The sequence below is a fragment of the Drosophila arizonae genome, chromosome 6 (assembly GCF_054131065.1).
Source record: "Drosophila arizonae isolate 15081-1271.41 chromosome 6, UAZ_ARI_1.0, whole genome shotgun sequence".
Classification (NCBI taxonomy): Eukaryota; Metazoa; Arthropoda; class Insecta; order Diptera; family Drosophilidae; genus Drosophila; species Drosophila arizonae.
In genome coordinates, this window is record NC_142926.1 from 1,158,121 (window position 1) to 1,174,279 (window position 16,159).

General features: G+C 34.1%; 1 protein-coding gene and 1 long non-coding RNA gene across 7 annotated transcripts; one reads left to right on the forward strand and one right to left on the reverse strand.

Annotated features, from left to right (window-relative positions):
- Window positions 1-1,107: 1,107 nt before the first annotated feature.
- On the forward strand, window positions 1,108-14,562 carry RhoGAP102A (Rho GTPase activating protein at 102A). 4 transcript variants are annotated; one of them, XM_089472761.1, is made up of 12 exons: window positions 1,108-1,201; window positions 2,368-4,378; window positions 4,656-4,816; window positions 4,900-5,044; window positions 5,124-5,216; window positions 6,109-6,251; window positions 6,537-6,854; window positions 10,649-10,799; window positions 10,867-11,152; window positions 12,935-13,069; window positions 13,867-14,069; window positions 14,258-14,562. In XM_089472761.1, exons 2-12 carry the CDS (start codon window positions 2,458-2,460, stop codon window positions 14,446-14,448), a joined length of 3,747 nt encoding a protein of 1,248 aa, XP_089328887.1. In that variant the 5' UTR covers window positions 1,108-1,201; window positions 2,368-2,457; the 3' UTR covers window positions 14,449-14,562. The 4 variants fall into 4 exon arrangements, with proteins under 4 accessions (XP_089328887.1, XP_089328889.1, XP_089328890.1 ...); XM_089472763.1 differs by having other exon boundaries at window positions 1,139-1,176; XM_089472764.1 differs by having other exon boundaries at window positions 1,155-1,201; window positions 2,458-4,378.
- Window positions 7,060-10,652, reverse strand: LOC149268318 (uncharacterized). 3 transcript variants are annotated; one of them, XR_016270790.1, is made up of 2 exons: window positions 8,835-10,652; window positions 7,060-8,559 (listed from the first exon to the last, which is right to left on the reverse strand). It is a non-coding gene; the product is annotated as an uncharacterized LOC149268318 (long non-coding RNA). The 3 variants fall into 3 exon arrangements; XR_016270789.1 differs by having other exon boundaries at window positions 8,707-10,652; XR_016270788.1 differs by having other exon boundaries at window positions 8,644-10,652.
- Window positions 14,563-16,159: the final 1,597 nt, after the last annotated feature.

The window sequence follows — 16,159 nt, forward strand, 5'->3', positions numbered from 1 at the left end:
AAATCTCTAGTATTTGAAATACGCCTTTTACTAAAGTGAAGGTGAGGGGGTAGACATAGAGGTGGGGGGTAAATTTTAACAAAAATCGAAATTGTATAAATTGCATACATAGAAAATTTGGGGACTCTAGCAATAAAGGTGTAGAAGATATAATTTTATAACTGGTTTTTGATAGGGGTTTTTATCGATAAAAAAGATCGGGATGAGTTATCGATTTTTAATGATAAACTTGATAAAATTTGAAGTCTCTTATATCTTCCGAAATTGACGCTTTCATACATACGGACAGACGGCCGGACAGGGCCAAATCGACTCAGCTCGTCACCCTGATCAAGAATATATATACTTTATGGGGTCTGCCACGCCTTCTTCTGCCTGTTACATACATTTCAACAAAACCATTATACCTTGATTCCCATTGAAAATGGGTTCAGGGTATTAAAATAAACAACCTATTTATAAAGTTTTACAATGCAGGACTTACAAAAGTTTATTATAGTATTAACGACGACAAGACCATTCATAAGGAACTGACTGGGCTGTATCGACTCAGCTCGTTGTCCTGATCAGTAATATATATACTTTACGGGTAATATATATACTTTACGGGCAATACCTCTTTCTGCCAGTTACATATATTTAACAAAAAATAAATCTAGAAATGCATAAGTAGTCATGTTCGAATAAGAGATACCCTGTACCTTGAAAATAACAACTTTTGAGATGAAATGATTGATGTTTATCGATAATAAGCAATAATGGAATAGAATACGGACGAGCATGCGGACGGACACGCAAAGCTAGAGCAACTCAGCCATTTGTCACTCATCCTCCACCTTGTTTTATATATTGACTTCATAATTATATTTTATTTCTCATGAAATGGATTCTGAGTGTAAAAAAAACATACTTAATATATACACATAGATACATATTTATAATTATAATTATATTTACACATCACGCCGACAGAGAGCGCGAGTATTTAAGTTTTTAATTTATATGTATACATATATATAGAGAAAAAGCGAGAGAGAAGGAATGTCTGCGTGTATATATATTTATAAACATTTGTGTACATTTACAGAGCGATATTTTCTCAAGAATAAACTTTTTTTTATGTATTCTATCTTTTTATGCCTCTCAAAAATATTTGACGTTATTCTCGTGACTTGAGTTTGTTGAACAGTCCAAAATCGATGTGACTTTTTAAATTTGCATAATTATAAAAAAAAAAAAAAAAAAAAAAAATATATATATATATATATATATATATATATATATATATATATATATATATATATATATATATATATATATATATATATATATATATATATATAGAGAGAGAGAGAGAGAGAGAGATAGAGAGGGAGAGAGAAAGAGAGAGAGAGAGGGAGAGAGAGTCGATATAAAATAATAATAGTAATTATATTGTGAGTATTATTCATATGTAAATAAAATTCAATATAAACTATTTTTGTATTCCATATATAAATTGAAATTATATTACGTATTTTTATCTCGTGTGCCTATGTATTAAATACATAATATAAATACATATTTATATACTGACAAAAGCCAGTATAATAAACTATGATTAGTGCGACAATAAATAAACAACAAACCAAAAAGACTTTATCAAAATGTTTCATTTGGATCAGCATTCCTTCAGAAATAATTAAATAAATACACGAGATCTGTAAATAAATATATATACTATTTATATGTGTTCGTGTGTGTCATACTTATAGATCTGCTGAACTGCTATAAAAAACTTAAGTTAAAAAAAATCGTGAACTACCATAAATCAATGTCTTAATTGTTAAGCCTTTAACAGTTTATTATCGAATTTAATAAGTATCTGTTGAAAAAGAAAACCGGTAAACAATGCAAGCACAGTTTGAAAAAAAGAACAATAAAAACTACAGTAATGAAGAGAAATTCATTTCATTGATTTCTTGTAGATGGACTATCTTCATTGAACTTTAAAATTATTTACATTTTAAAGTGTTCGGGTACTCAAAACAAATGAAAACACATGAATCCATATTTAAAAAATTTTAAGACTCAAGATAAAGAACAAGACAACGTTTTTTATAAGGTTTTTAATGAATAGTATTTAAACAAAACCATTATACCATGATTTCCCATTGAAAATGGGTTCAGGGTATAAAAAAAAAAAGTAAAAACATATCGTTTTTTTTTTTTTTAGTCAAATCAAGTTTTTAGCTGTTTTACTTTCTCTCGCTCTCTCGCTTTCTCTCCCCTCTCTCACTCTATATATATATATATATATATATATATATATTTTTTTTTTTTTTTAAATTTTTTTTTTTTTTATTTTATTTATATATTTTTTTATAGATCATTTGGTTATCATCTCTAAAGACTGCGCGTAAATTGATATTATTTCTGTAGAACATAAAATTGAAAGATCGAGTAATGTTTTTTTAGATGGCAACTGCACAAGAACTGGATAAAATAAGAAAATCAAAAATGTCAAATGCATCGAACAATAATTTGCGTCAGCCTGTGACCGTGATAAAGAAAAAATCGGCCCCATTAGATAGTGTGATCGATGAGCTGCAACAACTAGAAGAAGCTGAGAGTGACACAAATGTTAAACAACATTCGACAGGGACGTGTGCGTCGACTGGACGGCGGCGCTTCCAGTCGAAGGATAAGAATAAGAAACGCGAGCGTTGGCTTTTGACACGGAAAACTTGGCGGTATATGACAGATGCGGGCCGCAAGTTGTTGCCCGAAGGAAAGACATTCCATGGCTCTGATAATATAGCCCAAATAGAAGAACAATTTCAGCGTGTCTGTGCGTCGGAACCACGGTTCATATTATGGCGTCGCAAGTCCTCGTTTCCAGGTGCTACAAAGAGCTGCTCCAAGCGACGTCTCAAAATACTCTCTCAGCATCGGGGCCATAATCATGCCGCACAGATCCATCAACGAGCTCAAGAGCTGAATGAGAATATAGACGTAACTATAGAGCTATTACAGTCCTATCTCAAGATTCGAGATTCGTATAAGACGACAGCGTTGCTGGGCACCAAAACCGTGCGTCCAGATCAAACATCTTCACCGAGCTCACAGCGACCGAACTATGAGAGTAAACACTTGAGCTTAACTGAATTGCATGTGAATAGCCCTAGCGATGAATCAATGCTATTGAAAAACTTGAAATTATTGAAAAATTCATCGTTGTCTGGCATAGGGATCGATAATGACAATATAACGCTAGCAATACTTGAAGACAAGGCTTCGTTAAAAAAGATATATAATATATTGAAAAAGCAGCAATTACATCGTATTTTACATTCCACTGAGCCACCATCGAGTAAATCTAATTTAGCCAGATCTACCTCATACTCGAGCCTTCTAAATAGCAACACAGACAACAGCTGCTATGATAGCACCTCAAAGTATCTGTCAAACATTCAAGATTCCGTTGAATTGATTCAAAGTCCCATGCCTATCAAATCGTCAAATGCAGTTAGACGCACACAAAAGCCACCGGAATCACTCGCACTAAGGGGCAATAGTATCAAGAATTTAGAAACAAAGATAGTTAATAAGATTCCAATGAATTCATGTGGAACGCAAACAAATTTTGTTCAATTGTCTGAATTAAAATTATTAGCCGAGCAATATGAGCAATTTCTGAACGATAGCAATTATAATAATAAAAATAATAATTCAGAGAACGACGAAGCCGATAAACCGCCATTGGGCAACCACATTTCCAGCCACAGACGTAGCTCGATCGATAACGAAGACGTCTCCCAGTCAGTTAGTGATACGATAAAACGATATTTACGCATGGCCCGAAAGAAAAGTTTGCATAATGGCGATGCGAACCGTTTTAAATCTGTTAACTACGATCGAAATCTGCGTAATATTAAGGCAAAAGGTGAAATCAACCCACCTGGCATGGATGAAGGCAACAATAAGGCAGTACAGACGTTAGATGCGTGGGCGCAAGTTGCTTTGGATTATATTCGCGGAAATGAGAATTCAATCAATTTACAAAACGCCCATATTGCCTGGCAGAAGGATCTAGATGAGCGTATTCGAAAGAAATACGAGTGGGATAAGCAATTTAAAGAGCGCAACACTGACGCACATTTTAGTAGCCTCAATAGAAAGTCGATTGGACAGTCTCCTTGCCTGTCAGCGCCCAACTCCCCAACAAGCCCCATTCAACATCTTCAGCATCATCTGCCAAAGGAGAAGAGTTTACGAACTGCTAGCGCCATAATATCCTCTAGCTCACACTTTCTATCAAATTTCTGGCATGCTAACAGTAATGATCCCCCCAGTATACAAAGCTTAAAATATGGGAATATAAGGGAACCATTTATGAGTAAGTATGCGTACGCACATGTATATATATATATATATATATATATATATATATATATATATATATATATATATATATATATATGTATATATATGCAAATTCAAAATTATTTATAAACGCAATTGCTTGTGAGGCAGAGAGAGAAACGGAAAGAGAGAGACAGGTTTTATTAGGCGTACATATGTTAATTTTGTTTTTGCCTTGTCCTTTAACGTTGATAAATCTATCATTCATTGATATGTCCCTAATTGATCCCATTTTTTCGGTTCACTTTCAGATTCAGATAAAAATGAAACGACAAATATGCAGAAATCAAAATCTTTATCTAATGTTGGACATTTTGTATCAAAAAAAATTTGGGGAAGTCGCTCCAAGGGTCAAAATAGACAAAATGATAGTCACGACTTTGTAGCACAGCAACATAAATGGACCCCTCTGGTAAGAAGTATATAATTATAAATATTGAAGATCAACCTGTTGAATGATGTTATTATACACTTTTTGACATGTCATTTCCGTAGGAGAAATGCTCATGGATATCTGAAGAAGGTCAGATTCTCCAACTAACAGATACGTCATTGGAAAAACTTTCAAATATCGAAGCTGAGGTGCTAATGCACATAGCGCTACAAAAAATCAAGGAGCTAAATATTGGCATGAGCATAGGTAAATTATTCGAGGTGTTGCATATTCAAATTCTTGGTACAAAATTATACTTAGATTATGCATATTTATTTTGATTCAGATTTAGATCGAAGCACGCAGAAAAGTCGAGCTGTATCAAAAAAAAGAGCACTTACAACAAGTTTTTTTGATATTGGCCGAAAGGATGAACACAGTAAGTAAGATTTCTACACCCTGAACCCATTTAAAATTGAAATTTCGTCCGTCTGAACGTCTCTCCGTCTATCCGCCTGCCCGAAATTTACATATGTCATTTCCTTTTTGTTTCAGAGTTTTAATGTAGTCTTTTTGACGTATTATATAGAACCCATTCTCTTCCAATTAGACTCCCCAAACTATACTCTATATTATTCTTGACCATAAATATACCTATTAATCACTGTAACAGTCCGACTTTAAATACGAATTGTTTGTTTTTATACCCTTACCGCATTAAAATGGGAAATAAGGCTAAAATGTATATAATTGACAGAAGCGGACGCAACAGACCCCATAGAGTATATATATTCCTCAGTTCGTCCGTCGCCTAGATCCCCCATCACATGTATTACTCGTGTATATTACACACACTACAATTTTTTCCTATTTATCCTTCGATAGTTCTTCCCATTTCGTTTTTAATGGCGACTGTATATTTTTTAAACCTAATTTCACAAATTAAAAAAAAAAAAAAAAAACTTACAAATTTAGAAAGACTTTTACTTTGGCAAATACACAAACTTGAATGTATCACTTTGATATAAAAGCTCTACAGAAAATTTTTTCAGCATATGAATTCCCATAACATCGCCCAAATAAATTTCCAAAATATCAGCTCAAGCGAAGGCTCTGCGTCAATTGCGCATTTAGCAGACTGCGTGCATATACGTGCGTGCGGACGCATGCATACATACATATGTCGGAATAAAGTGGTTTTTTTTTTTTTTTTTTTCTAATTGTAATATCAGCACTTTGGGTTCAGGGGATTTTCTAGTCGAGCAGTGTCGACTAGAGCACTCTTCCATGTTTTTCTTTCTCTTGCTAATTTATGTAAAAAAAAAAAAAAGATGGACGTGATCATTTATTTGGAGCTTCTTTGGAGTGCTGCTTATCAAGAGACAAAAAGCAATGCGGAGAAGTGGAAACAGGCTCAAAACAGTCGCTGACATCAGTATTTCGGAGTAATCGAGTTGGAAAGCTGAATGATAATGTAAGAATTTGTATAAGACTTATAGTGACAGTAAAGGATGTGCAAATTGTATTCAACGTGCCACTGAGTGCAGAAATAACGTAAATTTCGCTTCTATCGATATTTGCATAAAATGGAATTTCCAGTTAGGAACAGTATAAAAAGCATTTTTACATCTGGATAAACTTTTCAAAATACTAAATTATGCATTCTTTCGTAAATGCTGCGAAATTATACTCAACATAGAAGAAGCGAGAATGACTGAATTCTCAATTGCTATTTTTCCCATTTATTGCTCACTTGTAGGTGCGGTCGTATGAGAGCTTGCCAACTAAGTCGATGGATTACGGACGTTGTAGCCCTTCAGATCAGGTGGCTTCTTCTACAAACTACCTAAACAATCTTCAAAAATTCTCATCAATGTCATTGAAAATGTCACGGAGTCAGTTTGATATGCGAAATGTTGAGCTCGACCTCGATGGGATATTATTTACAGACTCCAAAAATAGTTCAGCAATGAATGTTCCTATGTTTGTAACAATTTGTATAGAATACTTGGAGGAATATGGACTACAAAAAGTTGGACTCTTTAGAGTTAGTACATCTCAAAAGCGTGTGAAACAAGTAAGTCGAGAAAATATTCATATAACTCCTTGTTTAAAGCAAATTTACTAACCAGGAACAATGATTTAGTAAATTATATTTAAGTCAGGGTAGATGAACACTTAGCCGAGCTATAAAAGAATATATAAGTTAAGCGCACCCACACTAGAGTACTAGTGATTGGGGACGCTGTGTTGGGTTCTTGTAAATATATAACAACTTGGTGTTCGATGAAATAATATATTTGATATAATTTGGAACAATAGGTCTGAACTGTGTCTGGTCCGAATATAAACTGAACTAAATCTGTTCAACTGGTTAGGTTCTCCCCTTGAATGTCTGACTGGATTCTCCAGCCTCCTTAGATTGTCGAAAGTCTTAACTCTTCCCCATCTAAATATCTGCGTCCCGCAGATCAGGGTGTCCATTATAATGTCCATTATAATGATATTCATCCAATATAAATTGTCCAATATAATGATAATTATCCAATATAAATTGCCCAATATAATGATATTTATTTAATACGATATCCATCCAATATAAATTGTCCAATATAATGATAATTATCCAATATAAATTTATTATCCAGAGTCCATAAATTAGCATAAAGAGGGCCAATGATATCCACCTTCAAGTTAATTCAAAGCATTCATAGTTCCATACATTTAGTATTCATTTGTGGTTATGACAATACATCCAACATTGTAAGCGCATTTATTTCATTCCGTCTGGCATCTCGGAAATCTCTATCACCATGAATGATGGAAACTAGGAGGGATATACCACGTGTAAAATGCTGTGGATGCTATGGGTGCTAAGGAAGTTAAGGAAGAATATAATTAAATGTGCATTTTCCTTCTTTTTTTCTATTTTCTTAAATCTGATTTATGAAGAATTTTTCCAGTTTTTGTTTTGTTGATAATCATTAATTCCACGAGACATATATGTCCCTTGTACACCATTACTTCTTAATGAAATATTCTGTAAATTCACACAAATGGCATAAGCTTCCGGTAAATTTGTAGGTTTGCTAACTGTTAACATCCTCGGTAGGTCCCCGTTTAGTCCCCTTATGAAAACATCTAAAGCTCTATCTCTATATGATTCTATTAATGCGGACAATACTACGACTCATTGTTCGCTTGCCTTTAAGGCCTGTAAAATTAAAGAAAACTGACTATTAACTTGCTTATAGTAGGTTTCCAAGTCGTTGTTGCCTTGAATCATTTGATTCAATTCGTATTCCAAGGTTCGAACATCCCTTTTATCAGCATAATGCAATCGCCAAACTCGCTTAATTTCAGGCCAATCATCATTTTGTACACCGTACGATTACAGTGAAACATCGGCAATTCCAATCACTTTTCCTCGTATATGTAAAATTATTTAGCGATATAGAGGTCTTTCCTTGATAATAGAATATCTTCAAGTACGGACTCGATCCTGTTTACCCACGAGGCATATTGTGAAGGGTTTCCCTCAAATGTGGGCAACACTTTAACACAGTCCGGCAATGACGAAATTTCATTTCATTCAAGCTCCGAACGTGGACGGGCCAGTGAGGTTTGTTCCTCTATGAGAGACTGATTAGTATCCTTTTCCAAACGATCCACTTTCCTATTCAATTGCTTCGAATCTTCCTTAGGACTCGAAAATTGATCGGCTAACACCGTTATTGCCGCGCTTAACCCTTGCAATGTTTCATTTATATTTTCCATACTGCCTACGAATTTAAATTATTTATTAGCAAATTAATCTCACTGTAAATGTTATTTTAAACAAGAGCATTTTTTTATGACTTGCTCACCCGTTACCTGGTATTTTGTATTCTATTTATTTATATAATTTTTATTATTATTATTATTATTACCTTTTTTAGTAAGATTTCTCTTTAGGTTTTTTTATTTTTTCGTAAATTTTTCAAAAAATTGTTTACCTACGGCTTGAGCTCGGTGCACAAGTGAACTAAATAATTTGAATGTCGGAAAACTTACTTACTATTCGACTCGATGCAAGGCCTACTATGTTATCAATTTAATTTTTCGATTTAATTTTTCTACATTAAATCATTTTTTTCATTGTTTCCAAGTTACTGCTATTTTCCGTTTCCAATTGAGATAAGAAAATGATATTAATCGTCTCGCGGAATTCCTTGCTGTGGAGATAAAACGTTAGTAATGCTCTAACAGTCTTGTAAACACAATTTTTTTAACACATTTTTTTTAACACATTTTTTTAAATTGTTGATGTGAATATTTATATTTTGTGAATATATTTATTTAATATATTATTTCATCGAATTACCAATTGTATTATTACGTGTGTTATTGTTTTGTCTGTTGTAAAATTATTTGAATTATCAATTTCTAAGTATGTTATCTTTATATGGCACTGTCTCATTTTCTGGTTTCTCTCTTGCATTTTGCATTGCATTTGCATTTATTTATTTAAATAATTCATGTTTGTATATTTGAATATTTATGCCTTGTTTGTTGAGACAGGCCGCCTTTTAATTTTGTTATATTGTCAGTGCTTTAAACTTAACTCCTTTTAATTTATACGGAAGCCCATCATTCAACACAGGTGGAAATTGTGACGTTTATTTTTTTATCATATTTGTCTTACGGCAAGGATTTGAACCTCGATACGAGAATCAATCTGTACCACCATTTAGCCTGCAAATTTATTGTATTTCGTTTTAAGGATCGTCTCTACAAGGATTTTGCTACGATTTCTTTTATGTTATAAAATTGTCTAGCTCTTGCTAGAAATTATGTTATTTATTGTATTTTAATGTTATGGCATGGTGTTTCACCCATTACTTTGCAAATCACAGAAGTACCACTTAATTTTGCCAACAATTGTCCAATCCAGCTTTTAGATTTGAAACAATTTATTTGTACTTGCTTTTTTATAAGTTATTGTTATATTTTGTTATTGACACGTCACCATTTTCCTTTTGTGAAGAACATGGGTCCCCGTTCGGGCGTCAGTTAAGCGCACCCACACTAGAGTACTAGTGATTGGGGACGCTGTGTTGGGTTCTTGTGAATATATAACAACTTGGTGTTCGATGAAATAATATATTTGATATAATTTGGAACAATAGGTCTGAACTGTGTCTGGTCCGAATATAAACTGAACTAAATCTGTTCAACTGGTTAGGTTCTCCCCTTGAATGTCTGACTGGATTCTCCAGCCTCCTTAGATTGTCGAAAGTCTTAACTTATATACTGGACTCGTTTGTCCGTATGCTTGAATGAGATCACGAAACGTTGAACCTAGAATCATAAAATTATGTTTAACTGAATGCATATATATATATATATTCTTGATCAGGGCGACAAGCTGAGTCGATTTGGCCCTGTCCGTCTGTCTGTCCGTATGTCTGAACGCTATTTCAGTTTTGCCATCACACTTTTAAAAAGTGAAATGTCATTGTGACTAGCAGTGCGACGCTTGATCGAGAAGTCTCGGGTTCGACTCCAGAGCACGCTATTTATGTTTATTTGAATTGTTTCAAAATACTTAATTTTCCCAATTGCAGCTATTAAAAGTGTGTCATGTCATTAGTTTTTGCAATACACATGTACATAAATATTAATGTATTACACTGTATAATTAAGTAAGTTTTTTATATTTTTAAATATATCAAAATAGAAATTTTGAACCTTACTAAATGTGCTTTTTTCTTAGTTTGGTTAAGGGTAGTATTATTATTATTTGGAGTCTGTAAATAGTATCTAGTCGAGCACACTCGACTAGAGTTTTCTTACTTGTTCATCTATTTTGTTTTTGGAACTTTTTTTCAGCTTCGAGAGGAATTCGATAAAAACTGCAATATGCGCATTCCTGATAATACATGTCCACATGATGTAGCAACATTACTAAAAGAGTTTCTACGGGATTTACCTGAGCCCCTACTGTGTAAAAGATTTTATACAACTTTTTTGGAAACGCAACGTAAGACAAACACAAAGATATATTTATGTATGTGTATCTTGTTGTATTGCTAAAATTATTTTCCTAGGCATAAGAAACCGACGTCTTCAACTGGAAGCGATATCTCATTTAATCAAATTATTACCCATCGCACATCGTGATACATTATATGTATTACTAAAGTTTCTGGGCAATGTAGCTGCCCATTGTGATGATATATGCAATCCAGATGGCACCGTTCATATTATTGGCAACAAAATGGATAGCAACAATCTATCCACCGTCTTTGCCCCCAACATTTTGCGTGATTATCCACCAAAGTCGGGCGAATACAAAGAGCAGGGCAACATGGCCGATGCCATCAATGTAATCAGGTAAGATTATTAGTCATATTAATATAACACATTGTAGTTATTGATTGAAGCAATAACGAAATGGTTCGCCCTTATGCACGGGCATTGTTTCTGCCAATTAATTTCATGCTTCCTTAGGGATTTTATTAAATGGATGGATTTGATGAAACAGTTTACAAAGCCAAGCATTTTATAGAATATTCGAAGCTCCTTAATGAATTGGAATCCTTTTTATACCCTGAACCCATTTTCAATGGGAAATCAGGGTATAATGGTTTTGTTGAAATGTATGTAACAGGGAGAAGGAGGCGTGGCAGACCCCACAAAGTATATATATTCTTGATCAGGGCGACGAGCTGAGTTGATTTGGCCCTGTCCGTCTGTCTGTCCGTCTGTCCGTATGTATGAACGCGTCGATTTCAAAAGATATAAGAGCTAGAGACTTCAAATTTTTTTTAAAATGTCCGTAATTACAGCGCGCATATCAAGTTTATCATTAAAAATCGATAACTCATCCCGATCTTTTTTATCGATAAAAACCTTATCGAAAACCAGTTATAAAATTATATCTTCTACACCTTTATTGCTAGAGTCTCCAAATTTTTAATGTATGCTTACATGCAATTTATACAATTTCGGTTTTTGTTAAAATTAACCCCCCACCTCTAAATTCACCCCCTCACCCTCACTTTTGTAAAAAGCGTATTTCAAATACTAGAGACTTGTGCTTTGGCAATTACATGCATATTCATGTTATAATCATAATCTGAAAGTTTCATGAAGATCGTATAAAAAAAGTTATTAAACAATTAAGTTCTCATAATAAGCGCACACTGCAGCCCATGCGTGTTTATGCGTGGGTGCTTGTGTGTGTATGTGTTTGTATATGTGTGTGTATGTGCATGTGTTTGTGTATGTGTATGTGTGTGTGTGTGTGTATGCGTGTGGGTGTGTGTATGTGTGTCTGTATCCGTGTGTGTGTGTATGTATACCTGTGTGTGCGTACGTGCGTGTGTGTGTGTGTGTGCGTGTTTCTTGTGTAAGCTGAAAGACGCGAAAAATTATTGAAATATCTATTGCTCCAAGGGTTCAGGGGATCTCGTAGTCGAGCAGTCTCGACTAGAGCTTTCTTACTTGTTATACCCTGAGCCCATTGAATTGCCAATATCATCAGGCCCTATCAATCAGGCCCTATGCAGCAGCGTCAGGACTCAAATCCGCTCAATTCTAACATGACGTCCATCACTTCATGTTATCATCATCCATGAACATAAATGGGAAAGATAGTCCGTGTTTGAACAACATATTTTCATTACTTAACGGCATTCGATTAAATTTCCACGACATTTCCACATTAACATTTTGTAAACAATTCCAGCTAATTCATAAGATGCGATGCCTGAACTGACACTCACAGGGAAGATTGATATTATTTAAAGATGGGCCATACCTTAATTGTATAAGGTGCACATCTGCGAATTACGAGACTCCATCTATAAAGAAGTGCGAGATATATGTGATATGGCTTTTAATAGATCTATTTGCGCATGATATAAAAGAACGTACGATATAAATGAATTAAATTAAATTCTCTAGCTTTTATAAGTTCTGAGATCGACGCGGTCAAACATACGTACAGACGGGAGCATACATGTATATTTAGCCATTATACCCTTATTTCCCAATTTTAATGGATCCAGGGTATACAAACCCAACTCATTCGGGCTTTCTAGTTGGCCGACCGACTAGAGTGTTCTTACTTGTTTTAATTTATAATTATTATTGTTCTTCTTTACTTTGCAGAATAATGATTGACCACTATGAAGAAATCTTTAGAGTCCCTGTAGATCTTGTAGATCTACTTTACACTCATATGTTAGACACATGTCCAGAACAATTAAACATTCTTATCACGTCTAAAATAAATCAATCTGCAACGTAAGAATTTCTACTACACTCTTTCTAAACTAACTGAGAAATAAACTCATTTTATTGTTATTTTAAGCTGCTTTCTGATTATTTATAGACAAATGAAATAAAGGTTAAATTTTTTATATGAGGTAAACAATCATTCCATTTTGATTAGAGGGCGAATAAGTCCTTGATCAGGGTGGCGAGCTGAACTAACCTAGCCCTGTCCATCCGTCCATTTCTCAACATGAGAGCTCCGATCTCGAATTGTACAGCTAAAAACTTGAAATTGAACCATAGTTTTGGTTACTATACCTTAACCTACTTATCGAAGCTTTATTTCAATCATAATTTTCTTTATATACATCGATAAATAAATAATGTCTCTTTTTGATAGATATCTCAAATCAAGATATATCGGATTTTACCCAATATTTGAAGCCCTAATATATGGAATTTCTGCTAGTTTAATTTTATTGTCTGTCTTTCAGCTCAAACTTTTCCTATATACCAAAGTTTGTACGTTTTATCCCCGCTGCTTTCCAGCTACAACTCCCAAGCTCGATAAGCATGTATTGAGTTCATTCTCCTTAAATATTTACCAAAAAATTATAAATATATCTACGCGTAGAGGGCTCGTGGCAAATCGAAAAATGAAAAAAGACAGGTTTAGTTAGCAATAAGAAACATTAGGCTCCCAAAATGAGTAATCAATGACGCGCTGTTACCTAAGTTTCATTAACAATTGCTACCTCTGATTCGTGTTGATGGCTATTTAATATGTGTAAATATGCATAATGTTTTCCGTTTGATTTGCTTTCCAGTACGCAGGTAGAGAGATTAAAATCTATAGAGAATCAGACGAGCCTCTCAGATAATACATACAGTCCAGTACTTTTACCTGACGGCAGGCGACAATCAACACCGATCCTATTAGAAACCCAAAACGTGTTCTCAGCCAGCTTACAGATATCTAAACCAGACGAATCGGCCCCAAAACCAACGACTAAGATCAACCAAATGCAAGGTATGTATATTATACTGCGGTTTTGACTAGAGTAAATGATTTTCCTGTACACTTGCATTCCAAGTATTTATATATCCTATAACTATTAAAAAATGGAATGGTATAATAAATGGTTGGTTTAAATAAATCAATCCCCTATAAATTTAATAAAATAAAATTTAATTTCCTTAACTTACTTATAATTATAGAGAGTACAGTTCAAGTGGCGAGCATATCTGAGCCGAAGCTTCCGACTAGTATATCGAATATAGGCGGAGCCACATTGTGCGCAAAGACGGCAGAGTTTGAGAAAAACCACATGACGAAAGCTTCAATTCCATCAGCAAGGGCTAAACCACTCTATAAACGACAACAGTTGATATCCAGCTCCAAGCGATAATATACCGGAAAATAAAATTATGCAAAATATGCACAGTTTGTTTCCAAGCAGTGTTTCCAAGCAATGTTTTATAAGCTGTCAACGGTCATGCCAATATATATACATATGTACAAATGTGTGTTTGTAATATTTGTCAGTTAATTCAGACGTGAAATATTTACATAGTCCAACATATATACTCATACGTGTATATATTCTATATATATAAAACAAAGTTGTGTAAAAGTGTTCCAACACTTGATATGTGCTGGATCAATTTTCATGGTTTTTGATATGTTGGATTTGTCTCTCTCTGAAATAATTTGACGAATACTTCAAAAACGCGTTTTTTTCTTATTAATTTCGGAGCTGTCAAATTTTCAGTGATACCCAGTGGGCTTGATAACAGTGACAGTTTTCGGTCCTGCTCTCATGTTATGCAATAGTATAGAAGTAAATAAACAAATGTAGCCGCGATAGTACCCAGCGAAGAAGGGCCTTAATTCGTGCTTCTCAAAGAGAGGCAGCCCGTGAAACGGCAATAAGAAATGGTTCAAGGATTGATTTGAATCGAGCAGCGGTTCGATATGATTGCACCATTGAGAACAGCTTGAATTGTTTAATTTGCATTGGCCCAATGGAAGTTGTTTGCCAGCATTGTGGCGCAATAAAATTTGCTGGTGAAACGCGCCTGCCTTTGTTGTAAAGTGGAATTACCATTAGTCGTCCCGCCACAGAGCCATTGCGTTCCCTACTTTTCTAGCGAGCACTCAAAAATACAATGCCTGTTTCCAAATGACTTCATTTGTGGCGAAGATTATTGAAGAACACGAATATAATCCAACAATCGATGGCAATCCTGATTGTTGGTGAAAGCTTGGAAGCACGCGATATTGTGTTTACACGACGCAGTACTGGGCAACTACAAAGAATATCTGAAACGCACCGTTCATATGACGTTTTACAATACCCGCTGATGTTTTGGCAAGGAGACGATGGATATCACTTTAATATCAAAATGATTAATCCATTGAATGGTAAGATCAATATCATTGTTTTCATTTTAACTTTATACACATTTTGTTCTCTTTGCTTTTGATACACAAAAAAGTTGTCACTCTTAATTTAGTAGAGAGTAGCTTATTAGGGGGTCTAAAATACAATTTTTACTGTATTTGTTTTAGGTGGGGAAACTACCAAGAAGGTTAGTTCGATGAATTATTACGCATATTGTTTGATGATTCGTGAAAATACTGACAATTATCTATATTAATATTTTTTGTTTATTATTGTATTACGTTCATAGAAGCGTAAATTAGTTCAGCTAAAACACGACATTACTTACTGATTTTGATATAAAAATTGGACACCTCTGAAATTAAAGAATTTTTTGGAAAAATAACGTATTTTTCAAGTATTCCTAAATTTTTCAGTATTTTTAAGATATATTCTGCTATTCGGGGCGGAGACAAATCCAACAAATCAAAACCCATGAAAATGGGTGCAGCAGATCTCGAATTATAAGTTTTGTAACAAACTCGACTTTGTTTTATATATATAGAGACTGTTAGGCGGTACGAAGTTCGCCGGGACAACTAGAGAGAGAGAGAGAGAGAGAGTTATTAATTCATTTATCCAATACTGTTTATCCTTTATTATTATTATTATTATTATTATTATTATTATTATTACTAGCTGGCCCGGCAAACGTTGCATTGCCCTCTATATTATT

Coding starts and splice junctions, on each gene's coding strand:
- RhoGAP102A (XM_089472761.1), top strand. CDS start 2,458: ATGGCAACTGCACAAGAACTGGATAAAATAAGAAAATCAAAAATGTCA. Junction 4,379..4,655: donor TATAAGGGAACCATTTATGA/GTAAGTATGCGT, acceptor GTTCACTTTCAG/ATTCAGATAAAAATGAAACG. Junction 4,817..4,899: donor AACATAAATGGACCCCTCTG/GTAAGAAGTATA, acceptor TCATTTCCGTAG/GAGAAATGCTCATGGATATC.